General features: G+C 42.5%; 1 protein-coding gene across 1 annotated transcript in view; it reads right to left on the reverse strand.

The window, feature by feature from the left end:
• Positions 1-24,780, reverse strand: part of LOC127633152 (astrotactin-2-like) — an 875,437-nt gene that overhangs the window by 119,048 nt on the left and 731,609 nt on the right. Inside the window, exon 18 of the mRNA XM_052112037.1 lies at positions 4,812-4,945. Coding sequence (XP_051967997.1) covers positions 4,812-4,945 — 134 coding nt within the window. The remainder of the gene's footprint in view (positions 1-4,811; positions 4,946-24,780) is intronic.

A 24,780-nucleotide genomic window follows, 5' to 3' on the forward strand; every position in this document is an offset into this window, starting at 1 on the left:
TGACATCAAGGACACCGTGTGGGCGTTGCCCGTACAGCAGCTCAAACGGGGAGAACCCTGTGGAGGCTTGTGGGACCTCTCGTACTGCAAACAAAAGGGGGTCTAGCCACTTATCCCAATTTCTAGCGTCATCGTGTACGAATTTACGAATCATGTTCTTGAGCGTTTTATTAAACCGTTCCACTAGGCCATCAGTCTGCGGATGGTAAACGCTAGTGCGAATCAATTTAATGCCCAAGAGCTCGTAAAGTTTGCGAAGTGTCCGTGACATAAAAGTCGTGCCTTGATAGGTGAGGATTTCTTTCGGAATCCCCACCCAGGAGATTATCTTGAAGAGTGCCCCTGCAACACTACATGCAGAGATGTTGCTCAGAGGCACTGCTTCCGGATATCGCGTTGCGTAATCCACTAGGACTAACACGAAGCGATGTCCGCGTGCTGACCGTTCTAATGGCCCGACGAGGTCCATCCCAATTCTTTCGAAGGGGACCTCAATTAATGGTAGAGGGCGCAATGGCACTTTTGGGGTGGCCGGTGGGTTTACCAGCTGACATTCACGGCACGCCGCACACCACCTGCGGACGTCACCGCCAATGCCCGACCAATAGAAACGGGCTATTAGACGGAGAAGTGTTTTCCGTTCCCCTAGGTGACCGGCCATAGGATTATAGTGAGCCGCCTGGAAAACCATTTCCCGGTGGCTCCGTGGGATCAATAATTGTGTCACTTCCTCCTTTGTTTGAGCGTCCTGCATCACTCTATATAACCGAACTCTAATCATGGCAAAATATGGGTATGCAATGGCGATGCCCGGCCGGAGCTGTTGACCATCAATTACTCTCATTTGGTCAAGAGCATGTTTAAGGGTTTCGTCCCGCGACTGCTCTAGAGGGAAGCCCCCCTCAGGGAATTCCCTGAGAGGAGGGGTGGCCACCTCGCCCCTTCCCTCGTCATTCCGAGCAGCCGAGGACGGCCCCGGCTCCACCTCCCCTGCCAAAGCATCGCACACCGCACACCTCTTTATGCAGGACCCATCCGCACAAATACCCTCTAAAATATCTTTAAAATTCGGCCAATCAGTACCCAAGATTAGCGGATGGGTGAGGCGGGACCTAACCACTGCCTCCACACTATGGTTTCTTCCCCTGAATTTAATCGCCAAAGTCACCATGGGATACTCGTGAACATCCCCATGCACACACCTCACCCTCACCAGTTTAGCTAAACCCAAAGCCCCGGGTTGAACCAAGTGTTGGTGGATGGTGGTCTGATTGCAGCCGGTATCCAGCAAAGCTTGGTAAATACCCCCCGATCCTTACCGGAATCCGGTATGCTCCAGCCCGAGAGGGGGCAGACTGCGGGACGTCGGAGACCCGCACCACCGTCCCCACCTCCATCAGCGGACACTGATCCCGGAAGTGGTCCGGGTCTCCGCACCTCCAACAGGCTGGCCCAGGCGTTGCGGCCGCACTTGTGCTGGCGGGCGCCCCCACCTGAGGAGGAGAGCGGCTGAATGACGGGGAATGGGAGGGTACATTCTCCCAAGGCCGGGAAGTTGGTCTCTGGAACCCTCCACGCCTGCGCGGGGCAGGAGCGGGCCCTGGGGAGAGAACAGAGGGAGAGAACATAGGGGAGGGGAGAGGGCAGGGGCAGACACAAGGGAAGGGTAAAGAGAGAGAGAAGAAGGCTCGTCCGCCCTCGGGATCGCCGCCAAGTGGTCCTCCGCCGGGCGATGGCACTGGACCCACCCCATCGTCTACCGAGGCAGCCGTTGAACGAACTGTTCCGGTACCACCTGGTCGATTACTCCCTCGACGTCGCGGTCCCCCGTGAGCAGCCACCTCAGACAGGCGTCCCGGAGCCGTTGAGCGAACGCGAACGGGTGATCGGACATTTCTAATTTCATGCCCTGGAAGAGCTGGCGATTCTCTTCTGGGCTCCGACCGACCCGCTGCAGAATAGACCTCTTCAGATCGGCGTAGGCCAGGAGGTTCATCGCCGGCAGCTGCTGTGCCGCAAGTTGAGCTTCCCCGGACAGGAGGGGAATCAGGCGGGCTGCCCACTGTTCGAGGGGCCAGCCCCAGATTTCTGCTGAGCGCTCGAACAAATCGAGGAAGGCCTCAGGATCATCTGCTGCCCCCATCTTCTGAAGCATGGGGGGGGCAGCGTAGCGCGGGTGTCCGGGGTCGCGGTTGTGGCCGACGCGGCCTCCTGGCTGAGGAGGCTCCGGATGGTGAGCCGGTCCTCTGCCTGAGCCCGCATGATTTCGAAAAATCGGCGATCTTGGTCCTGCCGGAGCTCAAGCAGGGATTGCTGGTGGCCTTGATGCAGCGTCGCGAGGGACTGGAGGACTTCTGCCAGCTGGGAGGACTCTATGGGGCGACCACTTTCCATGCTTGGAAATGTTGTTTCCTTTAAATTCCCGGGTTTCGGCACCAGTGTAGCACTCTTCACATGAAGGACGACAGGAAACACGTCTTCCCCACAAGGTAAGCTTTTTAATTCACGTTGCTCTTTACACTATAACTTTACACACACAACACAATAACAGCGCACTGGGTTAGTCTGTCATCTTCCTCCCCTGGAGGCCCACTCGCTGCCCTTTTATGCCGCTCTCCCCGTGCTCACTGAAATTAGAGACAGTTGTTAGACATAATTTAGCTCAGGTGTAAGCGCCCTTACCGCTTTTCTCTACCGGACGGGCGCTTGACCACGCCCCCGCTGCCACAGTAGTTTTTCACATTGAAAAATGTTGCTCAGATGTTTCTGAATGCAAGAACATGTTCTGTGTGAACAGCTCCTTATTAATGGAACTGATCTGGTTCTGTTATTGTTCCATTTCAATTAGGATGCTGCCTTGGAAGTTTGCTGCCAGTGTAGAGAGTAGACAGCAAGTTAGCTCACTACATTTTGGAATAAAGCCAATGTTGCTTGAAAATAAAGACACGAATGTCTGAATTTCATGTAACATTTTGCAATAACCTTGATAAATCTTCATAGACAACAACAGTCATCAGTATCATTTGTATACATATGTATATTTCATCTGAAGACACTGAATCTGCTCCAAAACTTAGTGATCATACTCACTGTCTGCATAGGCCTTCTAAGGCAACCTTCTAACCATAATAAGTAACTTTGCCAGGACAGGAAATTTATTTATTTTCTGAAAGAGTTTCGCAATCCTTCACAAAAAGTTTTTCATTCCCTAGCAATAACTTTATCCATACCTTATGGAAAATTAAACATGATTTTTATACAGTGACCATGGTTGAATTATGATATTTGTAGTAAAACTGTAACCAAACATAATTTAACGATGATTTTTATGGTAAAACCATAGAAATAATACAGCAAAACCAAAACTATGTTTATAAAATAAAACATTATTGTACCAAAAAAAAAAAAGGTTAGTTTTATTATAGTTACTGATAATTTACTCACCCTCAAGCCATCCAAGATGGATTGCCTCCTGCCTCAAAGTGATAAAAAGCAATATCCCCGCCCCCCCAATGAGGGGAATTTATCAGCATAGAAATCAAATCAAGCAAAGTCTACAGTAGCCTGTATAAAATAACATTCTTTCAATAAATGTATTCTTAAAATAAATGATATTCCCAAAAATATAAAAAAAATACATCTGGCCATCTAAAACCAATAAATAGCCAAAATGTCTCTCTCCTGCATGCATGCACACAATGTTTGGGAGTGTCTGGATTAAACTTCATCTTATGCAGGCCAAGTGATCTTATTTTAAACATGTAATAATAATATATATATATATATATATATATATATATATATATATATATATATATATATATATTTTATTTTTTTTTTTTATTTATTTATTTTTTTTATTATTTGTTTTAATGACAGATCTGCTAAGGCAAGTAAATGTGTGATGAAGCAGTTTTCTACAGAATCAAAGCACATGCTTATCATGGTCAGCCTTATTTTTTTGGCCATCCAAAAATCCAAAAATGTACTGTAATAAACCATTTCAACTTTTTTGTTTCAGGAAAAAAATAAAAGTTAGCGGAATGAAATTAACCAGTTATTAACCGGTTAACAATATTCAAGGAATAGCTCACCCTCAGTTTCTGTCTTCATCAAAACAGAATTTAAGATTAAGAAGATCATTTCAATCATCCTCCTTTAAACAATGCAAGTGGATGTATTCTGATTAAGTTATCACTCTGGAACAATTGAATTGGTCTTTGTTCCCATTTTCAGTTACGCTCTGCAAACTATTTTGTTCATTTTCAGTTTTCGTTTCTTGGAACATCTTCAGTCCCTGATTGTTTCTGATGGTTTCTCTATGAATATCATGATTAAAATATGGTTACTCTAGTCAAACTATGATAAATTGTGTGGTTCTGGATTTACAACAAACACCACAGCTAAACGAAGGTTAATTCATTACTATGGTAGTAAATTCTGAAAAGGATAGATAAAGGCGAGGGAACCTAAAATAACGTAAGGGGAATGCAAAACATTTTGCGAGTGAATGCAAAACGTATTGTGAAGGAGCTCAAACTTTGCGAAGAAACATAAAGCTTTTTGTGAGGAAATGCAAAACAATTAAAAAATATTAAATAAATAAATAAAAATCTCTCCCTGTCCTCTAAGATTCTCCGTACCATTGGAAGTGTGCCTATGATGCCTCAGAATACTTTTAAAGGCCAACATGAGCCACGATGAATCAAATATTGCATGTACAAGAATTTAAATACAATGTTGAGAGATGCTTGCAGAATTCTAGATACAGCATCATTGTGGCCCCAAGTGGTGGGGTCAGGGTAACTTACATGGGCCGTCGAAGTGGACTGCAGTTGGGCAGACCATCTTTGCCAAGAGCAGTCAGGTCACAGCGGCACCAGTTCTCAATGACATCACCTTTCCCCGCACACCAGTAGGAGCTCATTGTGGCACTTTTGAAGGCCTGCAAAATAAAGGTGAGAGAAATGCAATTATTTCCATGAGGCATGTCCTTCCATCATATGTGATGAGTCACATCCAACAACAGGCTCTGCCACCTCCACTTGAAAAGTGGTGTATCTCTGTGAAGTTACACAGACTAAGGGCTTCTCAGGGCGCTTTGTTCAGACAAGAACTTGTCAAGATTTAATTGGTAACTGTACCAAAAAAGGTCAGCCCATGTGTGAGTGTCAGGAGACTCTGTCTCAGTGGCAATAATAGGACAAGCATGAGGGGGAGAAGGAGAGGGTAACTGAAACATAGCAGATTGATGATACACATTGAGACAAGAGCTCATGACTATTCTGACTCACTAGAATGATATATAATTTCTTCCTAGACCTTGGGATAAAAAACCAGTACCAGATGAAATGATTCAACCAATATGAAAATATGAATTTCAATCTAAGTAGAACCACTGTAAAAAAAGACCAGCAAATAAACAGTATAGGACTGGCACTGACATTAGGTTACAGCCATGGGGTCAAGGTTAGCATTGTCCAATTAGCCCCTGCTGGTAGATGCTGTAACTGCACCATTATGGGATCATTCACCATTATTCATAATTTAATTATATTATAGTATATATTTTACCAGTGACCAGTGTTTTTATTTATTTATTTATTTATTTTATTTTGTTTAAGGATTTATCAGGCTTGAGATTGACTTTTATTTTTCCGTGTCCACTGCCTTTCATGTCACAGCTTAAGATAGCGGCTATTGAAAGGCTTGGTACTATGCACATTCTTGTGGTGCTCTCAGCAAAGATACCACACAATTCCACTAAGTACTTCCGTTGACTCATGCACCAGCTGAACAACTGCCATTGAGATGAATGGGAATGCTAATGGATAACTTTCTCCAGGTATTATAGGCCTCCAAGGTTATGTCTAGTAGACAGTCATGAGGAAGTGCCCCTCTTAATGATAGCATCATCAGCTTACTGGTTGCCATACCTCATCCCTTATTTACACACAGGCAAATCTCTTTAAACAACCTTGATGAATGAGATGTTATTTCAGCAGCAGAGCGATGGAGGGGAAAGATTGCAATACATTGCGGTATAATGACTTGCATGAGAGATGCCTGGCAGACAAAAAAGAAAGTGAATGGAGAGGTTTGTACGAAGTAGGGGTGGGTGGTATGGCCAAAATCTATATTAGAATTTGATTTTGTTTTAAATAGTATAAATATGATGTATATAATATAAATATAATATAATTAAAATAAATTAGGGCTGTCTATTTATTTAATTAAAAATAACACGTAAAAACAAAATGTACGTAATTAATCGCAATGCCCCTGGACCGTAATAAAGAAGATTCCTGAGAAATGCAAGCTTGTAGTACTACCTTTACTCCAGAGGGCAGTAAGTGAAACTTCAGCTGTATGGGCAACGTACAGTTTATACAGTGAACAAAACAATCCTTCAGCAGGCAGCACAACCCAAACATACTTTATGTTCTTGCGCTCAAAACACTTCGAAAAAATTTGAACTAAGGGATCACAAGATGTGTTCTATGTGTTAAACTATATTTAACTTGACACAGTGACAAATTTATGTTTATGATGCTGTCACGTTCCTGTGTGTCTGCCCTATGTTCTCTGTTTCACCCATCACGTTTATGTCACGTTCCTGTGTTGTCTGCCCCGTGTTGTCTGTTTCACACGCCACTTCTCACATTCCATGTCACATTCCTTGTGGTCCGGTCCGTGTTTTCTGTTTCACTCAGCACGTCACATTCCATGTCACGTTTTCCTTGTTGTCCGCCCCGTGTTTCACTGTCTGTGTATAAACTACAATTCCCACAATTCCTGGCCTCTCTCACTGCCTGCACTCTTCATTGTTCTCACCTGTGTCTCGTTTAATCTTCATTGTGTTTGTGTATTTAAACCCTGGTTCTTTGTTTAGTGACTGTCGATTGTTGAATGTTGATGTGTCGTTTCATGCTCGTTGTTCCCGCTCCCTTATGTTCACTCTTGGTCTTCTTATTCTCTGGATGTTTATTCGTGTTCGTTCTGCCCTTCATGGATGTTTCCCCAACCCGTGTAGCTTCTTTATGTCCGTCCGTGCTTTAGTTTTATTTTCCCATTGTGGACTGTTCTTTTGTTCCTGTGTTTGTTTATTTTATTCAAGTTTGCTAATAAACCTGCATTTGGATCCGCACCTCCTGTCTGCCTTCTCCTGACTTCCCAGCATTACAGATGCAATGCTCCCGAGACGCTACATAAGCATCTGTCTGACGCAGGTTTACATTGACAGGTCCTTAAACAAGTCCTCATAATAAATCTCGAACTGATTGACAAATTTACTTTCTAAATGGATGATATATACCAATTCGATTGGTATACCAATGATTGGCTTATGGTCAATAATATGGTAGTAATACATTGTATTCATTGTATTCCACATTGTATTCTAAAGCTACTTTTTGTATTGTCTTTTAAATATTTGTTTAATATTTAAATATATCTATGTATAATTATTTCATCATTATATATTGAATTATTGTTATATGAGGGGATTTCTCAGCAAATATTTGTATATGCGATTAATTGCGATTAATTACACCATGTAATTAATTAGATTACTAATTTTTATGAATTGACAGCCCTATAATAAATATAATAATTTTTTGCTGGAAATTCAACAAAAATTAAAGCTGCAAGCAGCGATGAACGGGCCCTCGCATGTTGGGCACGTTGGGGCTGCTGTGCCAGGGATATGTCACTCCTGTAACAAAGACTCAGGTAATTTGGGATCCATAAACAGTTTCTTTATTGAACACACAAATGTGAACGGGCAGTTGTCAAGCAATGGGGAAGCAGGGCAATAGTAGGCAGGCTAAGAGCATAGTGAGGCAGGCAGAATGTCGGGGCAGGCAGCAGATGGCAATACGAAGAGGCAGGCGAGAGTTCAGTTAGGCAGGCAGCAGTCAATCGTAGTCAGGAGGGAAAGCAAGGTTGGTAAACAGATAATCAATGAGGAATGGAAACTAGAACGCTCAGTAGTGTAGCCGGAACAAACAAGACTTCGCAGTGAGTGTGTCACAGCGTGTAGCTTAAATAGAGGGAGGTGAAATGGGAATCAGCTGTGGATTAATTAAGCCCGGTATGTGGGTGCGGAGGTGATTAGAATTCGGGTGAGTCGGATCTCCGGTGGCCGATCGAGGAGGCGCCTTCACAGGCGTTTGTGACAGAGCCCCCCCCCCGTGAGTGGCTCCTGAAGCGAGGACCTGATCGACGCCGGGGTCGACCTTGAGGGCGGACGGCCGGTTTCTCTGGATGGGTTCTGTGGAATTCTGAGATGAGGTTGGGGTCGAGGATGTCATCGGCTCCGACCCAGGATCTCTGCTCAGGACCGTACCCCTCCCAATCCACTAGGTATTGGACCCGACCCCGTAGACGTCTGGAGTCCAGCAGTGTTCGCACCAGGAATGCCTCTTCGCCGCCCACGGTGATGGGAGGGGGGCCGGGGTTCGCCTCCTCCTCCTCCGACCTCGGGCCACCAGCGGGTTTGAGTATGGAGACATGGAAGGTGGGAGAGATGCGGTAGTTAGCAGGCAGTTGAAGACGGAATGACACAGCATTGATTTGTTTGATGATTTTGAAGGGACCCACATACCTGGGACTGAGCTTTTTGCAGGGGAGATGTAGGCGTAAGTCCCTGGTGGAAAGCCAAACCCACTGACCCGGAGAGTAGGCAGGGCCTGGACGGCGGCGACGATCCACCTGCCTCTTAGTTCAGTCCACGGCCCGTTGGAGATGGACGTGAGCTTGGTCCCATACCGCTTCTCTGCGATGGAGCCAGTCGTTGACCGCCGGAACCTCTGTTGGCTCGCCGGACCAGGGAAACAGAGGAGGTTGGTACCCCAGGATACACTAGAAAGGGGTTAGGTTAGTTGAAGGTTTCAAGAGGGAGTTCTGGGTGTACTCGGCCCAAGGGAGGAAGCGGCTCCAATCAGCTTGGTTGTGGTGGCAGTAGGTGCGGAGAAACTTGGTGATCTCCTGGTTCAGACGTTCTGTCAGACGTTCTGTCTGACCAGACTGAGGGTGGTACCCCGAGGTGAGGCTGACATTGATGTCTATTAGTCGGAAGAAAGCTCGCCATACCCTGGAGGTAAACTGGGGTCCACGGTCCGATGCAATATCCTCGGGTAGGCCATAGTAGCGGAACACCCAGTGGAGAAGGAGTTCAGCGGTTTCGAGAGCTGTGGGGAGCTTGGAGATTGGGATTAGGCGACATGCCTTAGAGAAGCGATCAATGACGGTTAATATGGTGGTGTGGCCTCGGGAGGCCGGTAGGTCGGTGGTGAAATCCACGGCGATATGTGACCAGGGACGTTGAGGTATGGGGAGTGGTTGAAGGAGCCCTGCGGATGGTTGTTTCAGGGTTTTGGCTGCGTTGCAGGCGGGACACCCGTGCATGAAGTCGGTGGTGTCCTCTTGTAGGGTTTCCCACCAGAAATGGTTATGCAGCAGGCGTATGGTGGTAAAGATGCCGGGGTGCCCAGAGTTCGTGGCATCATGGACCCAGCGAATTACCCTTTCTCGGAGGCTGTGTGGCACGAATGTCCGGTTGGGCGGACAGTCGGGCGGAGGTGGATCGGTCGTCTGAGCCTGGGTGATATCAGCCATGATGTCCCATTGGATTGGGGACAGAATCAAGGTGGACGGAATGATGGGTTCAATACTGGAGCTCGGGGGCATGGCATCGTGTTGACGGGAAAGTGAGTCTGCCTTGATATTCTTTGATCCTGGCAGGTAAGAGATGGAGAAGCGGAAGCGTGTGAAGAACAGCGCCCAATGAGCCTGTCAAGGGTTGAGCCTCTTGGCGGAGCGCAAGTATTCCAAGTTGCGGTGGTCAGTGAAAACTTGGAATGGATGTCGAGCTCCCTCCAACCAATGTCGCCACTCCTCCAGTGCGGCTTTCATCGCCAAGAGTTTGCGGTTGCCTACATCGTAGTTCTGCTTCGCGGGAGAGAGCTTGCGGGAGTAGAACGCGCAGGGGAACAGCTTGAGAGGATTGCCCTGGCATTGAGAGAGAATGGCACCAATACCTGAGCTGGATGCGTCCACTTCCACTACAAACGGGAGGTCTGGATTGGGATGGTGCAGGATGGGAGCCGAGGTGAAGCGTTCTTTGAGCTGGTTGAATGCCCGGAGTGCATCGGCGGACCAGTGAAGCTTGGTTTGACCCCCCTTTACCATGGCGGTGAGGTGCGAGGCGACAGTACTGAAGTTCCTGATAAAGCGACCCTAGAAATTAGAAAATCCTAGAAATCTTTGAAGCTCCTTCACAGTGTTGGGTTGTGGCCAATTTTGGACAGCCCGCACCTTGTTCTCGTCCATAGCCACCCCCTCTGGGCTGATGATGTACCCAAGAAATGCCACAATGGTTAAGTGGAACTCGCATTTCTCCGCCTTGGCGTAAAGTTGATGTTCTGCCAGGCGTCTTAACACGGCTCTGACCTGCATGATGTGCTCTTCCAGGGAGTTGGAGTAGATCAATGTCGTCGATGTAGACGATGACGCACTGGTTGAGCATGTCTCGGAAGATGTCATTGATGTATGACTGAAAGACGGAGGGGCTATTGGCATCACCAAGTACTCATAGTGGCCGTTAGTGGTGGAGAAGGCAGTCTTCCACTCGTCCCCCTCTCGGATGCGGATAAGGTTGTAGGCGCAGGGTAAATCCAGCTTGGTATAAATCTTGGCGGACCATAGTTGTTCGAGGGCCGCAGGGATTAGAGGAAGCGGGTAGCGGAATTTCACGGTGACATCGTTGAGTCCGTGGTAATCGATACAGGGATGCGGAGATCCATCTTTCTTACCCACGAAGAAGAAACCGGCCAAGGCTGGAGAAGTGGATGGCCGAATGAACCCCTTCGCAAGCTCCTCCTCTATGTATGACTTCATAGCTTGGGATTTAGGTTCTGACAGGGGAAAGATGCAGACTTTGGGCGGTGACGCGCCAGGAATGAGCTCAATGGCGCAGTCGTGCGCGCGATGAGGCAGGAGCTGCGCTGCCTTGGTTTTGCTGAAGGCTACGCTTAGATCAGCGTATTCAGAGGGTATCAGGGATGAGACGTGGGGTACTGCCGAGATTCTGGCTGAACCTACAGTGGTAGGCGTGATGGACTTCAGACATCTCGTCGTGCAGTCGGCGCCCCACTGTGTGATTTGATGATCCTGCCAGGAGATTTGTGGGTTATGTTTTCGTAACCAGGGATGGCCGAGCATAACTGGATTGTGAGGTGAATGAATGACAAAGAAGCGTGTGGTCTCGGTGTGCAGTGCCCCCACCTGCAGGATCACGTCAGTGGTGGTGTAGCACACGCGACCGGTCCCCAGGGGGCGCCCGTCTAACGGCGCCACTGCCAAGGGAGGAGTACAATATATCAAGGGGATGTTAGTACGTCTGCACAGTGACTCATCAATAAAGTTGCCCGCCGCTCCCGAATCAATCATAGCATGGGTGGTGAGATTAACTGTGACATGAGTGAGTTTGATGGGTACTTCAAGACAAGAGACAGTGAGAGCTGAGGTAGTTAAGTGACTCACCCCGGATTGTGATGGGCGCCGCAGGCAGTTAGCGCGTTGATGCCCCGCTTGACCGCAGTAGAGGCAGAGGTTGTGTGAGAGACGGCGTTCTCTTTCCTCCTGAGTGAGATGTGTCCGGCCAACCTGCATAGGTTCGGATTCTTCATGGAACTGATGAGTCAGGGTTGCCGGTGCAGACCACCGGTTTGGTCGTCTGGAGCGGATGAGATTATCGATGCGTATTGCAAGGGTGATGAACTGATCGAGGGAGATACCTTCGTCACGACAGGCCAGTTCAGACTGAGGATCGGCACTCAGGCCCTGACGGAAGAGAAGTTTGAGGGTGCTTTCTAGCCAGCCGGTCTGCGTGGCGAGGGTGCGGAAGGAGAGCGCGTAATCAGCCGCCGCACGATTTCCCTGGCGCAACGCTAGCAGCTGTTCACCTGTGCTCTTGCCACTCTCGGGATGGTCGAAGACGCTGATCAGGCTGCGCATGAAGGAATCGAAGGTGGTCTTGGCGAAACCATGATTAGTCCAGACCGCGTTAGCCCAATCGAGGGCTCTGCCTGTGAGGACTGAACACACAAAGAGGATCTTACTCTCATCGGTGGGGTAAAGTGCCGGCTGCTGCGAGAGAAACACCGAGCACTGCATGATGAAGCCCTTGCACTTGGCGGGTGAGCCGTCAAACTTCTCGGGCAGGGCAAGTCGTGGGCTGGTGATTGTTTGGTAGTGAGGGGCGGTGTCAACCGCGTGACTGGCTTGGGGTGCGGCAGGTGCCGGTGCAAGCTGGTGCAGGGCTTGGACGGAACGCATGATTTCCTCCACCACTGACGCGAGGCGTCCGAGCTGGTGTTGTTGGGCTGACAGCTGACTCGCTTGAGAGGAGAGTTCCTCGGCCAGGCGTGATATTACCGCTGGATCGGTATTTGGCGAAGTCTTCTGTAACAAAGACTCAGGTAAGTTGGGATCCATAAGCAGTTTCTTTATTGAACACACAAATGTGAACGGGCAGTGGTCAAGCAATGGGGAAGCAGGGCAATAGTAGGCAGGCTAAGAGCGTAGTGAGGCAGGCAGAATGTCGGGGCAGGCAGCAGATGGCAATACGAAGAGGCAGGCGAGAGTTCAGGTAGGCAGGCAGCAGTCAATCGTAGTCAGGAGGGAAAGCAAGGTCGGTAAACAGATAATCAATGAGGAATGGAAACTAGAACGCTCAGTAGTGTAGCCGGAACAAACAAGACTTCGCAGTGAGTGTGTCACTGCGTGTAGCTTAAATAGAGGGAGGTGAAATGGGAATCAGCTGTGGATTAATTAAGCCCGGTTTGTGGGTGCGGAGGTGATTAGAATTCGGGTGAGTCGGATCTCCGGTGGCCAATCGGGGAGGCGCCTTCGCAGGCGTTTGTGACAACTCCAATTCTTTATAGCATTTTTTTTGCACTTAAATGTTGTTTACACTTTAAAAGAGTGTATCACAGTGTAAAACATGTCATTTCCTGTTGCCTGTAATTGGCGCATTGACTATAACTGAATATTAGCATATAGAAGTGTTCAGGCCAGGACTCTTATAAAACATGTGAAGTTTGGGGCAGATTGGACATTGTTTGTTAGAGTTACAACAACTTCCTGTTTCATGGTGAAACATCAAAATATTCCAGGCTGCCACGGACACGCCGTTCAAAGAAAAGACTGACCGAATATGATTGTTGATCTGATTTAATCTCTAGGAGCAGTTCGTTAAAGTATGAGGCCTGGAAATGGCAAAAACTGAGCAAAAATTTAACTTTTTAAAATGTAAATTTTACTTTCTGTTTAAAAGAGGATATGGTTTAGGATATGGTTCTTAGAGACTTTTTTTGTACCTGCAGACATGTTACATATGCCTACCGATTTTCTTACGTGTAGGTGAAACGTGGCGTGAGGGCTGCTATGTTGAAATTTTATAGGTGGCACTATCGAGCCATATTGCCACAATTAATTCTAAAACCAGTATCATTTTCCCCACTTTTGAAATGTGTGCAAAGTTTCATGAGTTTTTGAGCATGTTTAGCCCTCAGAAATGTGACACGTTTCATATAGAAATTTGTCAGGCCGCCTTGGACACGCCCTTCAACAAAAACTCAAAAGCTTCACATTTTAAAACCACCAAGGCCTTTAGATTAAGACTGACCAAATATAATATTGATCTGATTAAATCTATGGGAGGAATTTGTTAAAGTACAAGACCTGGAATTGGCTGTTGCCAGTAGGTGGTGCTATGACTATATAACTGAATATTGGCACGTAGATGTATTCAGGACATTGTATGTATGAGTTATAACAACGTCCTTTTTCATTGCGACACATTGAAATTTGTCAGACTGTCACAGCCATGCCGTGCAGCAAAAACTGAAAATCTTCTCAGTTTAGCATTGCGAAGGCCGGAAATAGCTAAAACTGAGCAAAAATTTAAGAGAAAAATAAAAATGTCTGACTTCCTGTTGAGTTTAAGGCATGGGTCCAAGAGACTTTTTTGTAGGCATTGGCAATTGACATAAGTTTACCGATTTTCGTATGTGTAGGTGAAACGCACATCATTGAAAGTTTGAAGGTGGCGATATTGTGCCATTTTGCCACACCTAATTCTTAAACCCATATCAGATGTACATTTTTACCACTTCTGATGCGTGTGCAAAGTTTCATGAGTTTTCAAGTATGTTTAGGCCCTCAAAAATGCGATTCATTTGGGGCAAAAAATATAATAAAAATAATAATAATAATAATAAACACCTAGAAGAACAATAGGGTCCTCGCACCATCAGTGCCCGGGCCCTAATTGTCAATATACAGTAAGTAATGACTACTTTCCAATGGTCTCGACAAATGAAAGCTACTTCATCTCATTTGGCTTTCTCTTGATAGAAAGAAAACAAAAGATAATTAATTAATGATAAGTCTGGAATTAGTGCAAAACACTTTATGTGGTGTCAGTCCTGGCTCATGACATAATAGTGTCATGCAGTACAGAGTAGTTCACAAGCAGCTCATGGAGGTGTTGAACTTAATAAAGACCTTATACAACCTATGCAAATAAAAACCTTATACATCCTCTGCAAACAATAGCATACATTTGCAGGTTTTGTTTCAACAATTCAATCCATGCTGAAGCCATCCAAATGATTCAGAATCAATTGTAAACCATATTAGACAGCACATGTTACGAGGATCACAAGGGGTACAGTTTGTTTGGCATTTTCAATATTTGTACCCCCAGTGTTGCAGTTTGAGAAACCAACAGAAGAACAGCTCCAAAAATCACATATGTTTGGAGGTGTAGGTAGAGCACATTTCAGTGTGAATTTTGGCTGGGAAACCATGAGTCCACTCTAAGGAAACAGCTAACAAAGTGCTGCTTGAAAAAAGAAAAGTAAGGATTTAACAAATATGCCCACTACAGTGGCATTCAGCAATTTTGAAAAGGGTAAAAAACGAAAAATAAAAAAAGATTTCTGAAAATGCAACCTGAAGTATCATGGAATTGAGTGCACCCCCACTTACAGACAAACAGAAAGCCGCAAACGTGCACACATTTACCACCAGCAGTTTACTAGAATAACCACGGTTGAAAAATAGACAAACCGATTGTGACTATGTTTGCAGAGTAACCTAAGCCAGTACTACTGGGTAAACAGGGAATGTAATTAGGGGAGGAGGTCAGGCAAAGAGGAAGAATGATACAACGTTTGGGGAACTGTAAGCAAATCTCTGGTGTAGATCAGTAGGGATGCGAGGAGGCTTCTAGAGTCCAAACCAAGGCTTTTGAAGACTTTACTCATAGACTGAGGAATGCGCAGAAAATACGCACATTGTAATTCAGTAAATTAATAGAATTTTAACGCCATGGAAATCTAGGCCCGCGGACGGGCCCTTAAATGTACAAAATAAAAGTATGCGATAAACAAAACAGCTGTGTGTTACATTGGTACACATGCCACATATCTTTGGAAAGCTACATTTCTTGATTTTCTATTGATATAAACCATTTTAAGATACAATCACAACAGCAGGTACAATCTATATCTTTGTCAGACCACCAACATATAAACAACCAATAACAAAATTTAGGCAACTCACCTATGATGCCTCATAGTTGTACACTGAGCCATAACTTCCCGACAAAAACGGTGTTGTTTCATTGTCAAATGTCCAAATGATCAAATCAAGTAAAATGTTTAGTCCAAATCACAGTATTACATCAATAAATATCCACAGACTCTTGTTGCATAATTTCAAAGCACCTGGCAGCTGTGCCTAATCTTTCACATATTACCGGTAATAACTTCAGTTCAGATGTAAACATTTCCTATATCCGGTATCAAAATGGAAGCACGCACTCTGACCTTTCGATTGACACCTCATTTGACCCAATAGGAGCTTCCATGTCCTGTCCACAGCCTTCAATACCCAACCACCATCTGTGTCGAGTGTAAGGGCATACCCACTTTCCTTTGTTTACTGATCAAACCAATTACATTGAAGAGTGGAAATGACTGACGCATCGTATAGCCAATGAAATTCTGAAAACAGTGATATGTGGCTTTAGTGGAACGATTACAGGACGGCTCTGTTGTGTGTGTGCGCAAAGTTTCCTCGAGTTTACCCACTGCTGTGCGCCTCCAGCGTAAATGCATGCAGAGCTGCTTTGGAACTGTTTACACATTTGGCGATTTAAATATGGTGAAACGGACTCGAAAAACAGGATTTTCACCCCAGGATGTGATATAAGAAGGCATTCATTGTCAAAATTCTGAGTTTGGAGATGAAATTTCTGAAAACAATACAGATGATTCAGAGGCAGATGGAGAGATGAGACATGGCTCTGGACAAGTAAGTGTTTTCTTGTGTTTATAACATATATTACTGTATATTCCGCATAAATAAGCTTTAGTTTGAATAATGAATACACATTTTGTAATTACCCTTTGTCGTGTGTTTCCTCAGTGAGTGTTTGAACCGTTTGTGCGTGTTTTTAGTTCATTGTTTGTTTCAGATCTATTGACATGCTATATAGATGTTTTGTATATTTACTGTAAATATATATATATATATATATATATATATATATATATATATATATATATATATATAGTAAATAAATCAATAAATATAAGTTGAAAATAAGAATATATGTTGTGTTTGAGAGTCTCTTTGTTACAATGCGGGGAGGTGGGGGAGGTGTAGGGCCATCTATTTGTTACAATGCTGAATTCATGGGGGAGGTGTAGGCCCATCTCTTTGTTCCATAGTACATTGGCAAAGTATACAGTATTTACAGTAAATATACATACAATAATACATATTTACACACTCGAAAAGAAAAACTAATATATATATATATATATATATATATATATATATATATATATATATATATATATATATAGAATACAGAAAAGATGGAAAAGTTGTGTCTAGCTTTGTAAATTACATTTATTTATTATCCCCCACTCAGCAAGCGGCCACATAAAGTGGAGCAGCAGGACAGCACCTCATCAAGAGAGGAGGGCTTTCAGAGAGACACTTGCTGAGGAGCTGGCAGAGTTGGGGTCTCAATCCACAGCCAGACCCGTATCTCCTGCTCCACGAAGAGCACATCACAGGCCGTTGCACATCACCAAATCTTGCACCGCTGGTCGTCTGAAGTGCAGGCAGTGTCATGCAAAGACACCAGTGAAGTACTCTCCTGTGTTGTGCCTATGTGCTTTGTACACAAATGTGACTGCTACAATGACTGGCATGTTGCTAGAAACATGTACAATTTTATAATGGTTTGTAAATACTTTATGTAAAAATTAATGTAAATAGTTTGTTGTGTATTTTTTATATAAACAAATTGTCCACCATAGCACTAGTTTTGACTCTTTTATATGCACAACATTTAGTTTCAAGAAGGGAAAAGGCACTCTAATGTGTTTATGCATCAGTTACTCTGTGTCAGCAAAACTAATAGTGGATCTGGATATGGAATATGATAGCTCTAAGTGTCATCTTTCATTAGAGCCCAAAATTATGACTGTACGTTGAAGCGTTCAAAAGTTGCAGCCTTTTTGTCCTAGGTTTCCAAAGTGTCCTTTTGGAGTATCCAAAAGGCACTTTTGTAAAACGCCTGGGTGTACCCTTAGAAAAACATGTGTAAAATATTCATTTTTTATGATATTGTTATAACATTTGAACTTGGACTAGGTAAGGATTCATGCTGTGATCCCATTGTGTTCTCAAGCTAATAGCTACAAGTTATAGTCATCTGCAGGCATCTGTATGCAAAACAAATTTCAGGCGGAAAAAAAAAACTTCTATTTCATTGTGTTCAAACTTCTATTACTCAGAATCAGTAGCACTTACAGTAATTCTGACTGCTGGAGAAAAAACTTCAGAGTGTCCCCTTTCAAATGTGACCAAAACCATGCATGTACTCCAAACGGTTCAAGAACAGCTTTAAATTTACTTTGGGTATGCCTTGATTAGGCGTTTTAGGCTAATTTTACAGGATTGGGAAGAATTAAGGGTAGAACAAATAAAAGTGTGTTTACCAAGCATGTTTGTCTTTAGGTATCAGTCAATGACCCTAAATCCTCCTAGCTCTATAGACTTCAGAGAAACACATTCTAAATAAGAAGAAATGGAGCGACCACAACCTCTAAATGTTATTATCTGTTTTACTCATCTGAGCTCACCCTATTACTGTTCCCAATCAGTGTCTGATATGTGCAAATATTAGCCAGCTGGGCAGAGGAATTGATTCATCTGATGACCCAAAACATCAGCGAACAGGTCATTCCGATCATTCGGTCTAATGTAGTGAAGGAAATGTCCTTGTTTCTAGGAACTCCTATAACCGTCTTCCAGTAAGGGAGTTATGTCTTCGATTGAACCTGAGGTTCACGAGGGGACACAAGGAATGCTAATAATAGTGCACATCGGTTGAAGAGCAGCAAATCGGCTCATGGCTGCCTATAAGCTCATTTGATTTGCTTCCTTCATCTATTTGAATGGGTAGCAAAATCCATGAGTATAGCATTCCCAGGAAAATTGATTTTGGTCAGCAGCTTGGCTGGGGTTTAATGCCAACTTATAAGAGCAGTATCCATTGCTTTTTGAACGGAGACTGTAGCGTGATTGAATTGGATGCACCTTTGAATGTGTAGACAGCAAATCCCTGGTTGAGCAGTTATAATCAGATTTACAAGATGACTTCCAATAAGCAGCCATACACTCAATTATAGCAAAGACTATCTCCAAAACACACACTCAAAATCACACTCCAGTCATTAAGTTGTTCATTCCTGGGATTGGCTTTTAAGAAGTTTTGCAGAGCAAGTATGCAGCAACTTAAAAAAAAGTTAGAGCTTTATGTTTGTTAAGTCAGAGCAGCCTATAAGCAACATATGGAGGGGAAATTATGTTTGGCAGTATGAGTCATTTTGATGCAGGACAGTTTGGGGACAAAATGCTTTTACTACATAACAATGTTAGTACTGTGTACATCCCTTAAGGGCCACCATTGATGCTGATTGTTGGTCACGACCTCATTGATTTATATCAGAGCAACAAGGCATCTAAGGAAAATGTAAACCAGCATTGATTTAATTGACAAAAGCCATAGCTATGGAAAGTATGACTACAATTGTGTAAAAATATGATGTCATTCCATTCCAAATCAGTTTTCCTGCCTCTTAAACGTTCTATAGGGGAAAGCTGTTCATTGTTTATGAATTGCAGAAGTGCATAATGCATAATATCATGAACACGATTAATGATTATGAATGCATGGATAAACTCACTTGCAATGTTTACAATTTCTGTAACTGTTTTTTCCATCTTTCCTACACTCGACTAAAGTATCTGGCAGGAGACGGATCACATGTCTTCCCTTCCACTGGTATTCACCGCATCACATTGCATCTGAACTTTTTATGTATGGCTGGACCTACCCACATCACCAGGGGTGGAAAGAGTACTGAAAAATAATACTCAAGTAAAAGTACTGTTACTTTTTAAAACATTTTGTTTGAGTAGAGTGAATACCTGTCCTACAAACTACATGAGTAGCTCATTTAAAAGTACTCATGAGTAGTGAGTATTGAGCACTGAGTTGTGAAAGATATGCCTCTTTATAATAAAAACTCTATGCTTCAATTTAAAAATGTAGCACACATACCTTTATTTACATTCCCATTTATTGCTGTTTGCCAGAAAGAAAAAATATATATAGTTATTTTATAGGGGTTTGTGATAGACAACTTTTAAAATTCATCACTTATCTATGATACTGTAAATATTACATGAATCTGATGGAAAAAAAAATAAAATAAAATAAAAGGGTGACGTGATTACAAAAATTAAAAGATGAAAAAGTTATTTTCAAAAAAATGATCCTCATTTTATATCATAATGTATTAAAGAATTATGTGTAATGTCTACATTTCCCTTAATACTGACAGAGATAGTTACTGTTGCACATAAAACATGTTCAAAACAATGCAAGGAATACAGCAAAAAAAAAAAAAATACACTTGGCACATAATGTCCCGCATAATAGAGGGGGTAGAGCAGTTGTTTGGTACAGGGGCCACATCGGGCTTTAAAGGAATAATTCACACAAATATTTAAATTCTCATCATTTAGTCACCCTTACGCCATCCCAGATGTGTATGACTTTCTAACACAAGTTAAGATTTTTTTGAAAAATATCTCAGCTCTTTTTGGCCATACAATGCATGTGAATGGGTGCCAAAATTTTGAAGCTCCAAAAATCACATAAGTCAGTATAAAAGACGCCTAATCCATGTGACTCCAGTGGTTAAATCCATGTCTTCAGAAGAGATATCATAGGTTGGGTGAGAAACAGATCAATATTTAAATCAATTTTTACTATAAATTCTCAGTCAATCTCCAGTAAAAATTATAACTCTAAAGTATATAAAAAAGTATAAAACTCAAGTAAAAGTATAAAATTTTTAATCTACTTAAAATAGAATTCCCCAATTCCTGGGGATAATTACTTAATTACAGTAACTTGAGTATTAGTAATTTGTTACTTTACACCCCTGCACATCAAATCGGTCACATTGCCATAAACTTTAATTGTAAACAAATGATTTCCAGTTGATTTGTAACAGAATATCACTGTTTTTGTTAATAAACTACTACAATTTTCATGAATTGAAACTATAGATAATATTCGATTGCATCACCAAACACGCCACCGCCGCCATGATGGATGAGGACATCAGTAAACAAAGCACTGTGTTCTCGAGTACCAACAAGATAAAGATATTTGAAATATTGTGACCACAAAAAACATTTCAGTTCATATATAAATGTTTGATACTATGTCATGAAGGTGGTATGGAAAGAAAAAATATGAAGATAAACTTAACTGGCTGATTGGATCCTTCCAACTTGTAAGAAAAGTTGGTTATTTCCCATGTGCTGTGATATCCTCAGTTCTTCATGCTAGTTAGTGCTTACACATGTCAGGGAAGACATTTAAATTCTCTAAAATCATGTATTATTTTGTCTGTGGATGGTTGCTGGACATTAAAAATTTACCGGTGGGAAAGAACAATCAAAAAGATGACTCCCGCAGTGGTACTGTTTGTTACAAACAACACAATGTAGCACAAGTTAAATGATACAACTAAACATTTCTTCTTAAAGATGAAGGCAAACTTTATATATGCAAATGCTATACTCTGTTAATTTATACTCTGTGACTGGGACTATGTATTTGTTAACCTGAAGTAATTGAGTTCAAAGTAATGGTTGAATATTAGTACTGAAATGTCGCTTTTATCTGTTTCTCAGGCTTATCGCCTGCTTTGGGATCCCCCTCCATTGTAAATGTGCTGTAAACTGTTTTTTTTTTTTTATAGATTTAGCTCTACTGTATGATGTTATCTTACTTCATTTACAGTGTTCAAAGAATATACTAAACTTTGAAACAGGTTTCTTGTTATCATAACTTTTCTGTTTATTGTCATTTTACACATTCATAGAATATCACATTAATAAATCAAGAAGGATCTCTTTATTCATAATCTCATAACTCTGTCTTCACTGATACCTGCTGCTATACAATGACTGAGAGTGTTTACTGCTGACTTTAAATACAAGACTCAACCAAGTTTTGTATTACCTTGCATGTAACATCGTCTACACAGTCAAACACGTAATCATTTTGGAGTATTAAATAAATAAGAACACAAGATATTAAAGTAAGCAGTCAGGACTGCTTTACAGTATGTAAACAAGAGTGCTAGTTTTATAAGTTTAATATAAAATGTATTATCATTCAGCATTAACACAGTTAAAAGGGCCAAGACAGCAACAAAACAACACTTACAAATGTTAGAAACAACAGGTAAACTTTAACCTGACATTAGACTGTAACTTAGCCTTCAGACTGTACCGCTGGCCATTACTTGTCTGCATAACTTAGATTTATTTTAAAAGTCAGAATCAAATCAGAATACAATCAGCTGAAAGTTGCTTTCTTCTATTCATTTTGGCTAACTATGTATCCCTTATTCTCTAACTAAACACTCTGATGTCCTATCCTTTGTGTTTCTACACCTGCTGGCCAGATTATAGCAATATACAACTGATTACCATTTAAAAATAAAACTACCAGTTTATATAGTATATTAACTTTACAAGTATATACCAAACTTTAAATACTACACTCAACTTTTCATGGTATTTAGTAACACTCTTTCTCCCACTGGATTGGCAGACAAACTGTTTTGATCTGTGTCTCCAGACAATATGGCGATGGCGCTTGAAGAATACCATTTACACTGATGAGCCAAAACATTATGAACACCTTCCTAATATGCTGTTGGTTCTTTGCGTGCTGCTAAAACAACACCGAACAGCAGAGGCATGGACTCTACAAGACTCCTGATGGTGTCCTGTCGTATCTGGCACCAAGATATTAGCAGCAGATCCTTCGAGTTCTGTAAGTCCCAATTCCGACACTCGGTGTGCCCATTGAAGGCGCTTTCAATGGTGCATTCTGATCGCTCTGTGGCTATGCAGCCCCATACACAGCAGAGTTTAATGCACTGTGTGTTGTGACACATTCCTCCCATAACCATCATTAACATTTTCTGTGATTTGTGTCACAATAGAACTTCTGTCGGTTCGGACCAGACGGGATAGCCTTTGTTGCCCTTGTGCCATCGATGAGCCTTGGAAATGATGAAGATGCAAATTCTTGGCTAGCAAGTGCACAGTCCTTTTGTAGGTTATAAACGTTCTTGTGTTACTGTGGAGAAATCAACCTCAGTACTCAATGGGTTGAAAGTTACCTCCATGTGTCTTTGCTATTTATCCATATGTGTTATTATTCAATTATTCAAGTTAGAAATGTATTTAATATTCAGTTACCAAGCAATAAACACATTTCTAACTTGTTCAACAAGATTCTGTTCAAACTGTTGTTTGGCCTTGACAATAAATGTAAAACCTGAAAGTAAAAATTAACCATATAAGATGACGATAACAATGTGAATGCAAACTTGTGTAGAGCTATGAATTGAGCTCTGACACACTTCAGGATACACAACATGCGATATAGCTTGCATCGCAAGAAACTTCAGCATTTATGTACTGCCGCAAAGTATGTTTTCAGACCTTAAGGTAAATGTTTAAAGGCAGATTATAAATGCATTAGAAACCTATTGCATACATATCCTAAAAGCACCCCCATGATCTTAAAAATACTGAGTTGCCTACTTTCATAATATGTGTGTGTATGTGTGAGTGTGTAAGTGGATTGTTACAATGGTGAAACATGATGAAAACAGGATTAAATCTGTCACATGAGAAGCTCCGCTAGAATGTTTTATCCTTTTCAGACTTGTGTTCCGGTACAGTGTTTTCAAGGAAACAGACGGCTAATTCAAGACCGTAACCAGAGCCCAATGTTTCTCCATTAGAGTGAGACTGACAGGGAAACAGAACTGACATGCCAAGATCCAGTAAGATTTACAAAGAGGCCGCAGGTACATCTGCTTACTTGCAAAACCCACCTCATCTCCATTGTTGTTAAATGGTAAAGCATTGGTCTTTGCTTCAGGTGAATGCACAGAATATGCCAGTGGTAGCATTGTGTTTGAATACTTATGTTCTGTGGGTCTTTGTGTCTGCTATGCTAATTGGCAGACGGCAGTTACAGAAATGCGACTTCAAGAAGCCCTGGCTCATACCCAGACATTGATTGTCAATGACATCAATATCATCCTCATGATCTCACAGTATCTTTCTGTCAGTCTGCTCTGTCCCCAATCGGCTCATCTGCGTGTGTGGGGGTGACGTTTTGTTTATCTATCGACAGATCGCCACTAGGGACCGTCTGCTATCGATTGCAAGCCTTTTGTGATTGTCAATGCTCCTGTTATTGTCAAAGTCCAGACACACACACAAAGACAGGTACTTGCTTCAGTGTAAGAATCAATTAGCGGGGGGGGGAATCATTGTTATAGAGCAGGTCTGATCCCCAGGGTGCTCACCTGTCAGGTACGCGGCAGGCCAAAGCTGGCCATTTGGTTAGTGAGTCACTCTCTTGTCTCTTGATAATGCAGAACAACAGATGCAAGTAAATTACATCTTCTGGTTCAAGACGTCAGCAGCAAGAAGGATGATGTGGAAAAGAAAGCCCGGTCAATCTGCTCCATAACATGATTTAATATTCTCATTAAGTCTGTGATTCAGAAGATACAGTGGCTGCTAACAGAAGTCCCCTTATTTAAGTAAAGCAGAAATATTAATTTGTGGTCATATGGTAAAGCCAAGAATCATGTGGAAGATTAATAACATATTATTTCAAGTCGTGTATCTGTCTTTTGACCTGTCTTTCTCTCTGTCTCGCACACACTTAGTCTATCTCCATCAAGAAACACATTGCCAGCTTCACAAATTTGAAATGTATTCAATGTAAATCACTCCTGCCATCTGCTGGTGAGTTTGGAGAAGCAGATTGCATCATTTCTATACATTAGGGAGGATATAATGTGCTGCTTATATTCAATAAAACAATATCTGTGGAATTCATATTTAGAACTTCCCATTGTAAATTGGCTGAAATTAGCTGATATATTATTCATATATGATTTACAGTTATTATAACTAATACATTCATGTTATTATTAGTTATTTAAGGATAAACAAAATTTTATGATTTCAATGTTGAAACAAGGTCTTAGACACAATGCTATT

This window comes from Xyrauchen texanus, chromosome 3 (assembly GCF_025860055.1).
Source record: "Xyrauchen texanus isolate HMW12.3.18 chromosome 3, RBS_HiC_50CHRs, whole genome shotgun sequence".
Classification (NCBI taxonomy): domain Eukaryota; kingdom Metazoa; phylum Chordata; class Actinopteri; order Cypriniformes; family Catostomidae; genus Xyrauchen; species Xyrauchen texanus.